Raw genomic sequence first — 15,781 nt, forward strand, 5'->3', positions numbered from 1 at the left:
TATATTATGTATATTACTCTGCAGTATTACTATATAGTAATAACTCTCAGAAAAATAACGTTCTTCGTTCTTCTAACAATGCATCATTAATTTAATGATTTACATCAATGTTAAATATACTTAAATCAAAAATAATATCTTTAATATTAATTCAATTTCAATAAATGTGGCTTCTTAATTGTATGTCAACATCTTACAAATAATGAATTATATGTATTTTATTTAATGAATTTTATTTCTTATTATGCAGGGCAATTTTACTTAATCTTATAATAATAGTTTTTATTTTAATGATATTATTTCATTAATTTATTGTTAATAGTAGTTTATAGAATTAATGCTAACATTCTTTATATGAAGAATATGTTTTGTGCAGTTACATTGAAATAATAAATAATTTCATTATGTTATTGTTTCTTATCAATTATCATGCATTCAATGAAATAAAAATAATATTTCTTAAAATCAAAGACACTTGTCGTTGATACTTGATAATATAAGAAATATTCACACAGTATTTTTCTAAATATAGAACGAACGCGGCAGCTTGCGAAGAAACCCACTGGCCACCGCCATAATTTTGTATTTTTATTATAAATTATAATCAATAGGTAATCATTATTATTTTATGCCTATACTGCCGAAGTCGAGCATAGTTTATTAATATATCACAGTTATTCTCTACGTACCTATCGTGCGCGTTTGTGTACCGCTGTAGGTATTCATTTTTACGGTTATTTTCATTTGTGACTTGTGTTTGTGTACCTAATGGAAATGAATAATTTTGATATTTCATCTGCGTCAGTGGAAATACTCACAGCTGCAGATGATTTTTCAGACGAAACCTCTCTTTTAGATATATTAATTCAGTTGAAAGGCGAGTGTTTTTTCAATACATTCATCGGTAAGTTGATATTTAATTTATTATTATAGATATTATAGACAATATTATATACCTACGTAGGTATACGTAATACGTATTATATATAATATACTTACACATAGTATAAGTGCCAAGGGCTGATTCAAGGGATAATTACTAAGACTTAAAAATTAAAATATTTTCATAGAATATGGGATTTCAGTAGAAAGCTTAAGATACGCGAACAGTCAACATTTAAATACCATTTGTCCGAATAATATGTATGGTCAGCGAATCATTTTTGAAAACAATTTAAAAATATGGCAATCTACTATAAACACAGGGGTATGTTGCCTACTTAATTACTTCCAACTCTATGAAAGAGGTGATCTACTAAATTATTTTTTTAAATGTTAATTGTTAACTAAATAGGGAGAAGTTGTAACTACTACAGAAAGTTATTCATCAGATTCCGCAGAAAGTTCTAACAGCTCAGCATGTGCAAAAGCAGAGGTACCTACCTAATTCTTGTTTCATTCATAATATTATATATAAATATCATAATCATTAATTAACAACAGAGGTGCAGGTTTGAAAATATTATATTTAGTGGTGCAATACAAAATAGATCTCCCCACAACCACAACAAATAAATAAGTATACCTATTTTTTTATGTATGTAATTGTTTAGTAACTCCAATTAAGTTGTTCGCACACTTTCCATGTTAACTTTGCACAACGATTCTGTCATGGTTTTGTACTTTATTAATAAAACAATAAATTTAAAACATTGTTTTTAAAAATGAATCAAATAATAAAATAAAATAGGTACCTACTATTTATTCATTTTGATCATTTGATTAATTTTTTAAAAAAATATTTTTAATTATTGCATAATTTTTAAGTTTTATGAATTGGTAGGTCCTTACATTTTAAATATTCAAATATACACTATATTTATATATTTAATTTTTGTTTATTTAAATTTAAATAGATCATTTTATAATCCAATTACCATAATTTATAATCTTTAGTTGATTAGTTCAACATTTACATACAAATAAATAAATCAACAAACATCATTCCACACTACTAATATAGTAATAGTATAATCTACCCACCTCTGATTATCAACATGTAATATTTAATTTAGAAAATATGGTTGAAATTGAAACAAAATAGGGAAAATAGATAATATTAATTTATTATAACAATTAAAAAGTAAAATTAAGCATAATATAATTTAAAAAAATAAAAAGAATGGTACTGTAATATTATAAGAAAATCTGGACCATTAAAATTGTTGTGGTCTTATAGATTTGAATCAAAACATAAACAACTTAAATCTTACTGTAAGAATATATCTTCACGAGTAAATATTCCATTTTCTTTGTCAATTAAATATTCAATTAATTTTGCTGAATTAATCTTAAATTTAAAAACAGTAAAATGGCATCCTTTGAGTGCTGAAACTCCAGTTTCTTTGTCTAAATATTTTTCTAAAATTGAACTTTTATTTTCATCAAATGATTTGATTTCACTCAATAACTATACCTGCTATAGTTCAATTTCTTATTGTAATACCAATTACAAAACTAATTATATCCTTTCATCTTTTACACAAAATCATACTGTATTAGCTTATAAATTAAAAGAAGTTATATGTTTAAATGATAATATTTTTTTTCTGTGTGAAACATTAAATATTGTTTCACACAAAAAACATTTCATGAGTTATGTTGTTAGACAATGCTTACCACAAATTTATGTTTTAAAAAATATTAAGGAATTTATGGGGCCTCCTACTCATTTATATGAATTGCCTACAAAGGAAACAGTTATTCAATTAAAATATTATTTCTAAGGTATTGTGGTTTTGTAATTTTTAATTTTATATAATAGTAAATTATAAGTGTAAATAAATATAACAATTAATGAATATCATTATTATCAATAATGAAATTGTATATTTGATATTAATGAACTGTATTTACATTTTTTGTCTATAATTGTTATTTAATATATTGTAAGTGAAAATAATGTACTAACAATTATATAATATCATATAAGATTATTAATAAGTTTTATAATGTTTTATAATGTTATACCTACTTTATAACTGTTTTTAAAAACTTGTTTTTTATTCTGTAACTCAGTTTTGTATTATTTGTATTCTTCAGTAAAGTTGTACTATCTTATTATTATTTAATAAACATTTAATTTCTATAGTTAATTATATTAAGCTGTATTTATTTATTTTGGATTTAAATATTGTTTTTATAATTAATGAAAACTCCTGCATTATTTTAAAAAATATATATATTAATTTTAACACATGTTTCATCCATTTGAAGAAAGGTATAAATAAAATGCCTTTAAATTATGGCAATATTTTGAATTGATTTATAGGAAATTATTCATAAAATGTATGAGTAATTAATTATTATGTAAAGAATAATACTCCTTTAGTTTAAAGTAAATATTTTAAAAAAAGGAAAGCAATAGGATTGCATTAATGATACAACTTTTATTATTTTAAAGCAATTTATATTCTAATTAAGGAATATTTTTTTTTTAGTTCAATAACACCATATCATTAATTTTATGCAATCATTTCTATAATTCTAGTAAAATAGAAGCACAATTAATGCAGTGTTTATTTAATTAAATGAAATTATAAATCATTGGTCTAATGAAAAGTTGGTACTTATTTTAATGAATAAATATCATAGGCTCGAAATCATGCCCAATTTTCTTTAATTTAATATACATTTTTACTTAAATATACGAAATATTTCTCTGAGTGATCTGCTACTCGTGACATGAAGAAAAATTTAATTCGTAATGTGAGGTCTGTTAAATTAACTACTGATAAAATAGGTAACAGTTGGCAAAAAGAAAATATTTATGTCAATTGTCAATTATGAACGTCTTACGAAATTAAAAAGAACACCTTTTTATCGAGTAAAAACAGCTACTAAAGAAAAATATTACAAATTTGTCTGGTTGTCCGATGCCAGATATTCTCGTGAGAAAAAATGAAAATACGAAAATTATAAAAATTAAATCACCTCAACACATCATGAATTCATAGTTAGTACATATAATATACATTATTACTATTTGTATAAATCACATTCCTAATTTTAAATATGAGTTCTAACTTATCTAATATTGATTACTTTTTAAAATTAAATAATGTAAAATCTACTTATGTAGATTCAATAAATAATATAATTCTGCACAAAGGTGAATTTTCTATCTTTCAAATTAACATCAGTAGTGTTAGTGCTCATTTTAATGATCTAGCAATTTTATTAGGCTCAGTTGAAAATTATTTTGATGTTATTGTATTATGTGAAACATGGCTTTTAAATGACTATCAATTAAAGTTAAATGGGTTATTGGTATATAACTAAAAATTCTTTAGGGATTTTTAACAAAAACGATGGTGTTACAGTCTTAATTAAACAATCCATTAAATTGTTACAAATTGAAAAACAAATCATATTAAATCGTAATTCAATACATACAACTTATATTTCAAAATTTCAAATAGACAAGTTAGTATTTTCACTTATCTGTATTTATAGATCTCCAAATGATAACTTGGAATTATTTCTCAAAGGTTTAGACTTAATTTTATCTCAAATTAATATACGCTATAAAAGTATTATTTGTGGTGACATAAATATTAATATAATGAGAAACACAAATTCTAGCAATGGATATTTAAATATTATGGCGAGAAATGGATTTTTGCCTTGTATTAACAATTTCACTAGAGTAACTAATCATTCAAAAACTTGCATTGATCATATTTTTATTAAAAACATTGATTCTAATACAGTAATATCTAATATTCTAAGGTGTGATATAACTGACCATTATCCCACAATTTTGATTTTATCCAATATTAATAATAATGAAATAATTACTCATAACAACTTATTAATTGTAAATAAGATTGACATCAATCACTTAAATTTATTAATTCGAACTGAAAATTGGTATACATGTTTGAATCCTGATAATATGATAAAAGTCTTTAACTCGAAAATAAAAGAGTTTATTAATTACTCTACCATTTTCAAGTATAAGATTAATAAATCTAAAAAATGCAGAAGCTTAAGGATTGGATTACTACTGGTATTGTAACTTCTATTAGAAATAGGGAAAAATTATATACTAAATTGAGATCCAGTCCTTTTGATATTAGATTTAAGCAATACTAAAATTTGTACGAAAACATAATTTATTATTAAATAAACTTGTACGTCTATCTAGACAATTATATTATCAAAATAGATTACAGCATGCTCAATCTAATAGTAGGGGAATGTGGGGCAAAATGGGGACGATAAGGTTTTAGTAGGAATAAAATGTTAATTTCACGTGATATTTTTCTAAAATTGGATTCAAATGATCTTTATGTTGTCTAATATAATACCACTATCAGCTAATAATAATAAAATAATTTTTCACTTAGTAAAAATTAAAAACTTAAAAAGCTCATTTAAAAAATAAATATTTTTTGCAAATTTTTTTATTTAACATACATATTTCAACGTTTATTGCATTTATTTATGCATATTTAAGATTTTTAGCACATATTTGGTTAGTTTTCAATGCATATAAATCCGCACTCTAGTGTCTAGTCATGACCATTGACTATTGTATTTGTAGGTACTCGTATAGTTATTAGCTAATTTGAAGTTAAATTATTTGAATATAGAAGAGTGGATTATAGTTACTCATCATAGGTCGGCCATCGTGGATGTTAATCAAAGTAAAATTGATATTTCGTAATGACTATCGTGGCATCGAGAAAAAGTTTTTTTTAATATTTTATAAAATAAATATTATAAATTGTGGATAATAAAATTGTTTAAATTGTATGTAGGTAATTGGTAAATATGGATCTTTTCCATTCAATTAACTCTGGTAAATGACTCTGTACCGAAAATCTTGTCCTTTAGATTTTATTAGGACTATTTACATTTTTGGGTAAGGGCTCCCATTCGACTTTAGGGCCCTCAATCTGCAGGTATCTGATTGTGCCACTGGGTAGAAGAATAGATGTCGAGATGACAACATTTGATTATTATGAATTATGATTGTACCAACCTCTAAATCAAAAATATTTTACATACAGAACAATGTTTATAACTGATATGACTGAACAATTCAAAGGTTTTGTCAATTACTTACCTTTTGATTTATTGATAGTCAATATTTCTTGCTAGACATAAATAATATTATACTAAACAAGCAATATTTAAGTAAAAATAATGACTGGAAGCTTGATACCTATAAGTAGATACCTAATGGCTAGTGGGCTACTAGGTATACTATATTTCTAACAAGCAACGGATTCATACTATATGAATATACGTATAATAATAGACGAACGGTACAATAGTGCAACAGGAAAATAACTTTTATTTAAATATGGCTTATAAAATATTTTATAAAAAATAATAATAATAATATATTTTTCAATAAAACAAATACAAGAGAATAAAGTGTTGGATTTCTGGTCCTTCACTCTGTGCTAAGCTATAATTTTTCACAAAATCTTTAAAATAGAACCAAAGAATATCATTCTTAGACTACACCCATATAACATATACCTTTGACCCTTATTTAGAAAAGAATAATTATACCTATTTATTATTAACTGAATTAAATCATAGTATGTACCAGTGTACCTATACGATATCTTCTACCTAAAATTACTTAGTATATATTTATTGTTAAATAATAGAACCGACACTAATTTGAACTAATTGCAGATGTTTTAATCGATACAGCACTACTCATAGCTTTTACTGAAGCTAACAAGCTTCAGGAAAATAGTTCAAATAATAAGTTCCAGCTGATATAATTTACATGATACAAAATCTTAGTTACATGTTATTACAAAATTGTAGTTAAATATTACATTATATTATATCATAATGAACTATGAAGGACAAACAAGTATAACAGTCATTTAGAGTCCCCATAATATGAGGATTACTGTTAGCCAAGACGTTTAAGACTTACACGGTACTCTCTTTTATAGTTATATTTTATATACTTATATTTACATGTTTACACGAGTGTTATATATTATGTATACATTATGCATATACAATATACCTACATGTGTATGTGTCCACGGATGACTATAATATGTCTAGTAAGCATTATCTCTTATTAGGTAGGTATAGTAGATATCTATCGATCTAATTATGTTTATAGTTTGAAGTCACACATCCGTAATCCGTTACAATAGTCTATATCGCCAACTAATCGGTAATATTTGTGTTACGCTCAGTTTATAGTATTCAATTAAAATAGGTACCTATCCAATGACTGAATATAAAAAATTTAAATACTGAAAATATTTGTTTTCATTATCCTTACGGCTTACAATGATTCTTTTTACATCAAACAATTTAAAATTCTCTACATAATTTAGAATAAGAAACACGTGTATAATAGCGTAATTGTTAGTAGTTTACTTTAAACTTAATAGGTAGGTACATTTATAATTATATTTACATTTACCATCTATTAATTTCACATCATGTTATAATAACACCCCTAAACTTGAAACTTGAATGTATTTTGTTTAGTTATTTAAATTCAGTCATATTTGAAACAATCAAAAAAAATTTCTATAATTTCTCATTGATGAAATTAAAATATGTTTCCAGGGATACAATAATTACAACCTGAAAAATGAATAGATATAAGATTCTTTTATGAACAATAACACAATAAATTCATAAGTGTGAAGTATAAACTGAATGTTCTCTAATCCCCGAAATATACTTTAATATGCAAAATAATTTTGTTTACAAATTATATTATGAATAAGTCGTCAACATTTTAATAAAATGCTATGTTGCATATACAGTCAATATAAATATGTAAAAACCTAATAATCCTTTCTTTATTTAATTATTGCTGTATTATAGTCTAATAGTCAATGAGACTACTTAATCTATTACCTGCACTATCGAAAACGACAAAAACTGAGTTAAAAGAGTCATTATCACAATAATTTTTCTTAAATAATTATAAAGTAGTTTTTTAGAAGCCTGATCTGAAGTTATCCCTATATTATGGTAATTATTGAGTGTAATGTTTCTAAGTATCCATAACAATAAAAAAAAAAACTAGAAATATGTTTTCTTTAAATGTAATAAGGCGTTTTAAACTGAACATTTTGTATAATTTTCATAAAAGCACACATTTTGAATATATTATACTATTATTCATTATTAATGTACCTACAGACGTCAGGCGGGTAGACACTATATAAGTAATAAATAATAATGAACCCAATCAATTTATGTCTACGTAGATCGTCACGCCTTGGGAAATTTATCGCAAGCCACGCTAAATATTGATTACTGATAACCATTTAATTAAATATGCACTAAAAATTCCAAAATACATATGCCAAATCATGTAAAACAAACTTAATACAAATAATTCACGATTAAGTATTTATTCCATATTAATGATTATGTGAAGGTACTAATTATATGGCTTGGATTATAGCAACAAATAGTACCTATACCTACCTACCTATAATTTATTTTTCTTAATAACCGTAAGTATTTGATAATTGTTTTATTTAAGGAAAATATTTATTATATGATAAGTATATTATATTATATTTTCAGTAAATTGTCCTTAATATATTTACTTATTTATTAATAAAGTTTTAAGTAGAAAATATAAGAAACGAAAAAACTAATTTTTTTCATGTTCTTATATAAGTAGATAAAAATATATGACGTTATAAATGTGATCACTTAACTGCAGGTACCTAATAGTTAAACGAAAATAATCGTATACAAATCAATTAAAATGTACAAAAAGTGTTTAGTAAAATAAGCTTAATTTATAAATTAATCTTAATCTTAACATAAAGCAAAAAACTAAAAATTATTACTTTTTTTTAAATATACGAATAAGTTATTAAAACATTTCCAAGGTGACGTCATTTGAACTGCGTCAGGTATAACCTACGAGTTTTTTTTCCATAAGAATATTATAATAATATACATATAGGTAGTATAAGTATAATTAGTAACTGTACTAATCATGGTTGAAAATTTAGTTATCGAAAGAAAAAAATGTGTAAATAAAACTAAATGTAAATAATTAATATATTTAAATGCATACTTATATGGTACATAATATGAAGCTATAATATTATAATAATAGTAATAACCTTTGCTGTTGAAGCTCTAGACAAATAATAAAGCAAACAACTATAATCAGTAAGTAGGTACCTATATGTTAATGTTCAGGTCATCTCATTATCAACACTGTTTGGCTTCTGTCAAAAAATAGACACTATTATAATAAATTGCTTATAAAGACGAGTAAAATAATATTATAGACGTTCAGATAATAATGGTACTTAAACATTATAGAAATCGCATAAATGAACAATCTTGCAGCTATAAAAAAATATAGTGAACGCGTCTAAAAAAGCTAATGAAACGTTACAATTATATTTTTAATTCATTTTTTATCAGTTGAAACGTCATAAACATTAATACATGATTTAGACAATTAGGTAATCCTTTTTATTTAGTAGCCTTTACTCCAAGAACACATGCAATTTAAGTGTCAAACTATAAAATATTTACGTTGAGTCTTTATTATAATCTATACAAATGTCGCTATAGTACAAACAAAGCTCGTCCAAAAAACGAAGGTATAAATATATTTAATATAATAGTATAATATTTGTATATTATGTGAATAAATTGGTGTACCTACCTACAAATATCAAAATGTATAAATGGTCGTATCCTATTTCGCCGCCGTTTCATTTCGCCGCGGTACCATTTCGCTGCCAAATTAATCTCATTTTGCCGCCGACCCATTTCGCCGCAAAAAATTATTTTTGTCTTAAAACATGGTTATGAATTTGTGATTTGAAAAGTGATAAATAGACACAGAGAAATATGTATCGTTTGAAATGATCTAAGTGAAATACTATCTCAATTCTGAAGTTATCGATTGATAAATCCCCAATAATTTTATAAATAAAATAGAATGAATAGTGTGTCGTCGCAGCGATAACTGTAAAGTCAACATTTTACTGATTAATTTTTGAAAATTAATTACTAATTATTACTATTTTACATAAATACATATTACATAAATATAACTAATTAGTATGTAATTTTTAATCTTAAGTTTACTTAAAAGAGTTACTTAAAAAATAAATTCGGCAAAATGGAACTGCAAAAAATTAAAGTCGGCGAAATAGTACCGCGGCAAAATGAAACGGCGGCGAAATGGGAGCTGACCGTATAAATATGCGTACCTACATAAATACGGATGGATTCTCAGAAACTCGCCAGGGACTGAAAATCAATACACACTCGGAATTTCACAGTGAGTGAAACGTATATTATAGTGTAAAGACGCATATTATAAAAATATTATTGCAATGTAAACGTCACGAGGAATTTATTTTTTATTTTCACTCCAACGACCCAAATAACATAATATCAAATACATTAATATGATATTTAAATATTTTATTAACTAATTTTAAAATAGTCGACGCAACGACACGTCAGATCAAATTATTATTATGACCTGTTATGGGCAATGGCTAAATAAGTTAAATTTCAGGGAAATAGTTTCTTTGCACAAGTCGTATTAAATTATCCATATGCATAGTGTTCCTTGTGATTAACAATGTTTATAATAGAAATGCTATTATATCTAAATCTCTAAATACTTGCCGTAAGATTCCTATAATTTTTTATTAAAGTATCTAATATAGTATATTATGTATTCATTTTTTATTGAATACAATAATTCAATAATATTTTATTAATCAATTCGAATATTTCATTATTATTATTTTTTAATCGTATTAAAATTTTTTTTAAAAAATCATGAATTGTAAAGGGTTAGGTATATTATTTTGTATGGACACATTTAAAAATACTATACCTCTATTAACATTACTATGATCACTTGGATAAATTCATTTTCTTGATGTTAACTAGATCATTTTTTAGATTAAGGAAGTAGTGAATATTGCAATGCGCGTTATTTTTGTTTTTTATTAATTTATCTCGAAATCAACACAACCCAGAAAACTAGAGTCAAATAATATCTACATCTTTTCCAGTACAAAAACAAGACGTTATCGATTACACGCATGGCGTCTCGTGTATGCTCATATCATGTATAATACTTTAATAGTTTAATGTGTATGTATACTGTATAGGTATATGGGTACCTAATACCTATACTTGCTCTGATATTCAACAGTTGGCTTTGCAAGGCCACTCAAAAAATAAGGATTGAAAATGTAAAGAGGAATTCAACGTTGATTCATTTTTTTTACCTATAGGTATAATAATTATACTACATGATTAACACGATGATCAGCTTATACGCTTTGTAATTTCGTATAATTTTATTTGTCTCCCAAGTAAATACAGCTAATTAAAACTTATTATTTATAATTTACAGTATGTCAGTATATATTTAATTTCATGTAAGTATAGTATGACATGTAAAATTGTTGAAATTGTTGTTTTAAATTTTTTAACACTGCATAATATAGCCATAGTTAAAAAATTGTTTTTGTCCTTGGTTCAAAAAGTAAAGTTTGTAAATTTTAATTTCAAAGACTCAGAAATGTAGTATTTTTACAAGATTGATAATAACGAATTGGTAGATAAACACAATAAAGCTAAATTATAACTTAAATAAAATCCTAGTTATTCAAATATATTTAAGATTATGATATCCCCCCCCCCAGCTACAGTATTTATATCTATAGAACAGTATACTACTCTCACTGGATATCTTATATACCTATAACTGGTCGTTTCCTCGACCACGTTACAGTAAGATTCGAGCCGGTTGTCTGATTTGTTACGGAAATGGATGTGTTAAATTTGAATTCACTGATAAATCATTCCAAAGACACAAAAATAAATTTTGAGTGAAGACATGCAGTATCAGGTACTCAGGTGTAAGTCTCTTTAGTCGCTATATATATACCTACTTGTATAAGGATATTATTTGATAATGATGTGTACCGGCGCACGGATTCCCTTGATAGAAAAACTTAGAACGACTTTCGAAGAATTATATATTATACGCAAAGAATAAAGATGCTTAGATTTTCTGTTTAACAATAGAGGTTCTGTTCGAATGCTTCTAGCTTAACGACTATACTCAAGACGGACCAGGATGAGAATTGCTGGATCAGCAGATATGCAAATATACATAATATCGTATTACTCTAATATAACTAATTAATAAATAATAAATATGCTAAGCTTATACATACATCAATAATTTATTTTTAGATTATTGTAGAGAATTTGTAACACATATTATATTTAATCAGTTGTTGAATTATCTATGATACAAGTTACAAGTGATGATTGTAATAAATCATTTTTTTATTTTTTATAATTATATAATCTTAAAATGTTTCAGCACATAATATAATATTATTACAAGTAATAATTTAATAAACCATAATATTATATAGAAATATATATTACATTATTGTTATTAACTTCTTATTTATAATTTAATATTGTGTAACACTTTTCAAAATTTTTTTTGTGTAGAAAATAAAAATACACTAAGTGGTAAAAAGTTTTAAGTTCATATAAATAATATTTTTTGAATTATAATAAGGTAATAAAAATCGTCTAAGAAAAAAATTCTTGGCTGATTTCGATAAAATTTGAACCATATACGTCATCTATAATCAAATGTTAAAAAAAAAAAAAAAATTGTAATTAGTTATTGTGATATTTTTAATTTCTATGAGAACAAAATATTAAGTTTATTGACTTAGGAGGGTGCATATAAAATTAACTATTTTAATAAAGTTGAAAATTTAAAGTGATTAAGAAGATACCACATAGAATGCCAAAATATTTTGAAAATTACATCACGTTTATAGAATATATTAATAAAAATATTTGGTGAAAATTATTTTATGACTAAATGACTTATTTATTTTTTTGCATGATATATCGCTCTTTTTTTTCTTGAAATATAAATTTTGTTTTATACAGTATAAAAAATTATCTTATAGTAATATTTATAATAAATTTTTTTTTTGAAGTTTCTTAAATATAATTTATAATACAATATAAATTATAATGAATATTATTGTTTAGTGGCATACTTTTGATTTGCAGCCGCCTGTATTGTATCATTATACTGCAGCAGTTAGTATAATACGATATATACGTTGAGTGTTTGATGTACCTAATATGCTTTGGTTCGCATTTGCCTGACGTATATAATATTTTATTACATATTTACATTTAACGACTGTTTTTTTTTTTCATTTTTGTTATGTTCCCGCATACTGCATGAGACGATCTCATTTTATTTTTTTGTATGGAAATAATAAAAGAACAGTACTTATTATATAATGGGTTGTATAACGAGCTGTGGCTATAACTATATAAATTCATAGGTACTATACGTATTATAATTTATAAGAATATAATGATAATAGTGATAGCGCACTATATCACTACTGACACTACTCATATGAATATTCATTAAAAGAGGCTAAGTAAATTGGGTCCGAGATAAATTTGGTACATTTTTAAGGCGGTAAACTGAGTTTGGGAAAAAAACAGGTTGTAATGCAAGATTGCAAGTCCTATTACTAATTAAAAAACTAAATTTAATAAGATTATACTACTATATACTTAATTAAAAATATTACAAACAGTGGCGTCATTTGTGGGGGGGGGGGGGCAAGGTGGGCATTTGCCCCCCCCCCTTGTCATCAGCGGGCCGCTGGCGGCCTACTAAAACGGGTCGGTCAACCCGGCCGGCCCGGGCCGGGTGTATGGTGTTAGTTTTGGCCCGCAAGCCCAATCATGTCATTGCTAAATAAAATATAACTATGATTTCGTGGCTCGTACTAATTACGTAAATAATTATAAGGGTATCTGACATCTGTATTTTATATGTGCAGTGGTGGACTGGACGAGCGGGATACCGGGTTTCCCGCCTTCCCTGTGGGCCGCTGCTCGTATAAAATATATATTTATTACTCGTAATATTAATATATTATTGTGAAATTATTAATTAAAATGTTATCGAATAACTAATAAGTAATAAGTATATAATATTATTCAGCATAAAAACCCAGATTTCTGATTAATTTAAAATGCGTGACCGTTTGGATATGTTTGGAGCTATGAAAACAAGAAGATATACTGTTACTGCTTAGCATTTAAATTTTAAGCAACTTTAAAAAAACTATAATTAATGATAAATATATAATAATGTATTGTATCTGTATGTTTTGTTTTATTTTTCGTTAATACCATTAAACTCATATTTGGTGCAAATAAGACATAAATTGGGGTAAATTCCCCTTAAAATATGTCATCATATAGTAGCTAATAGCATTGAGTATATATTGTTTACTCAATGCTTAATAAGTACTAAATACTAATAGGTAATATTGGGTATCCCTCTACATATTATATTTTATATACCTATGTATTAATTAGTCATTGTTATCTTTCAAAAATGTGTGTTATTTATGCCTAAAGTAACCACAGTTACCTATCTCAGATAACCATCTTTTATTGAGATAAAAATGTAATTGTTAGCGAGTGGTTTTTTTTTTAATTATGGGCCGGTCAAAACTTTTGCCCCCCCCCCCCCTTCAAAACCTGAAATGACGCCACTGATTACAAATACAATACAAATTAATAAAAATTAAATGTCGATATTATTGCGGTTGCGAGCTCTCAAAGGTACCAGCGTCGCCATTGCAATACTGGTTGTAATAATAAGCGTCGTGCCTGCCGTGGGGCTGAAAAATTATGTAATAATAAATGTCATGGGAGTACAAATTGTAAAAACAAATAAAAAATAATAATGCATTTTTTATATTTTTAAAAATACCTATAAGTACATCATTTTTCAAATTTTAGTAGGTATTTGAGATTCACGTGCATATCTGGTCTATAACAATTAACAACAATTACCTGTGTATTTGGTCATTAACGTGATTATCCGGTTTATAACAATAATTACCTGTGTATTTGGTAAATAACGTTAATAACCGGCGAATTACGTTAATTTCCATTTAACATCATTTACCGTAACATATATATATATGAGTAATATGATGTATAATACTAGAGATAATAATAATAGCGATAGTTAAATTAATAATTAATGAACTATATAATTATGCACTGGTCGAAACGAATAATGAAAGTAGGTGCTGTGATGTGTGTCTGTGTACACAATAAGATGTCGAAATAGAGCTTAGATTTTCAACTTTAATAGCTTTTCCGGGTGGAAAGTGAATCTAGTTGGTACATTAAGGAGGTAAAATTTTGAAATTTTTTAGTAGTTTTCAAAAGCACCGTTATAAACAAAAAAAAATTAAGGCGGGAATTTTTATGCAAAAGCAATTTTTGAGAAAATCGATTTTAGATGTTGGTAGAACTCTAAAAAAAATTTCACTGAATGTTTATACTGACACTTTCTATACTTGATAAAATCATCAACATATTTCAAATCTTTTTAAGTTATTTAAAGTCATTTGAAATTTTCAATATTTTTAGTTTTTTTAAATAAATGACAATAAAATCTCATTCGTTGGGTAAAAAAGCTTCAAAATGTAATACAAGGCTCCTAATTACATAATTAAATAATCAAGAAAAACAATTTTAGTTACCTAAATTCTTGTAATTTAAAGATATTGTTTGTTGTTACTTAAATTTCTAGAATATACGCTTTATAATCAAATCTGATATAAATAGTTAATGTCGTTAATGACTTTTATAGTTTTATTAATAGTTTATAATAAATTGTATATACTTACTATGAATGACTGAGTGAATCGGTACATAATAA

At 25.4% G+C, this 15,781-nt stretch overlaps 1 protein-coding gene across 1 annotated transcript; it reads left to right on the forward strand.

The window, feature by feature from the left end:
• Positions 1-83: 83 nt before the first annotated feature.
• On the forward strand, positions 84-2,897 carry LOC107164521 (uncharacterized). Its single transcript, XM_015512374.2, has 3 exons — positions 84-904; positions 1,071-1,207; positions 1,295-2,897. The coding sequence occupies exons 1-3, from the start codon at positions 769-771 to the stop codon at positions 1,385-1,387; spliced, it is 366 nt and encodes a 121-aa protein (XP_015367860.2). The 5' UTR covers positions 84-768; the 3' UTR covers positions 1,388-2,897.
• Positions 2,898-15,781: the final 12,884 nt, after the last annotated feature.

The sequence above is a fragment of the Diuraphis noxia genome, unplaced genomic scaffold (assembly GCF_037042655.1).
Source record: "Diuraphis noxia isolate RWA-SAM2 unplaced genomic scaffold, SU_Dnox_SAM2 contig0001, whole genome shotgun sequence".
Taxonomy (NCBI): Eukaryota; Metazoa; Arthropoda; class Insecta; order Hemiptera; family Aphididae; genus Diuraphis; species Diuraphis noxia.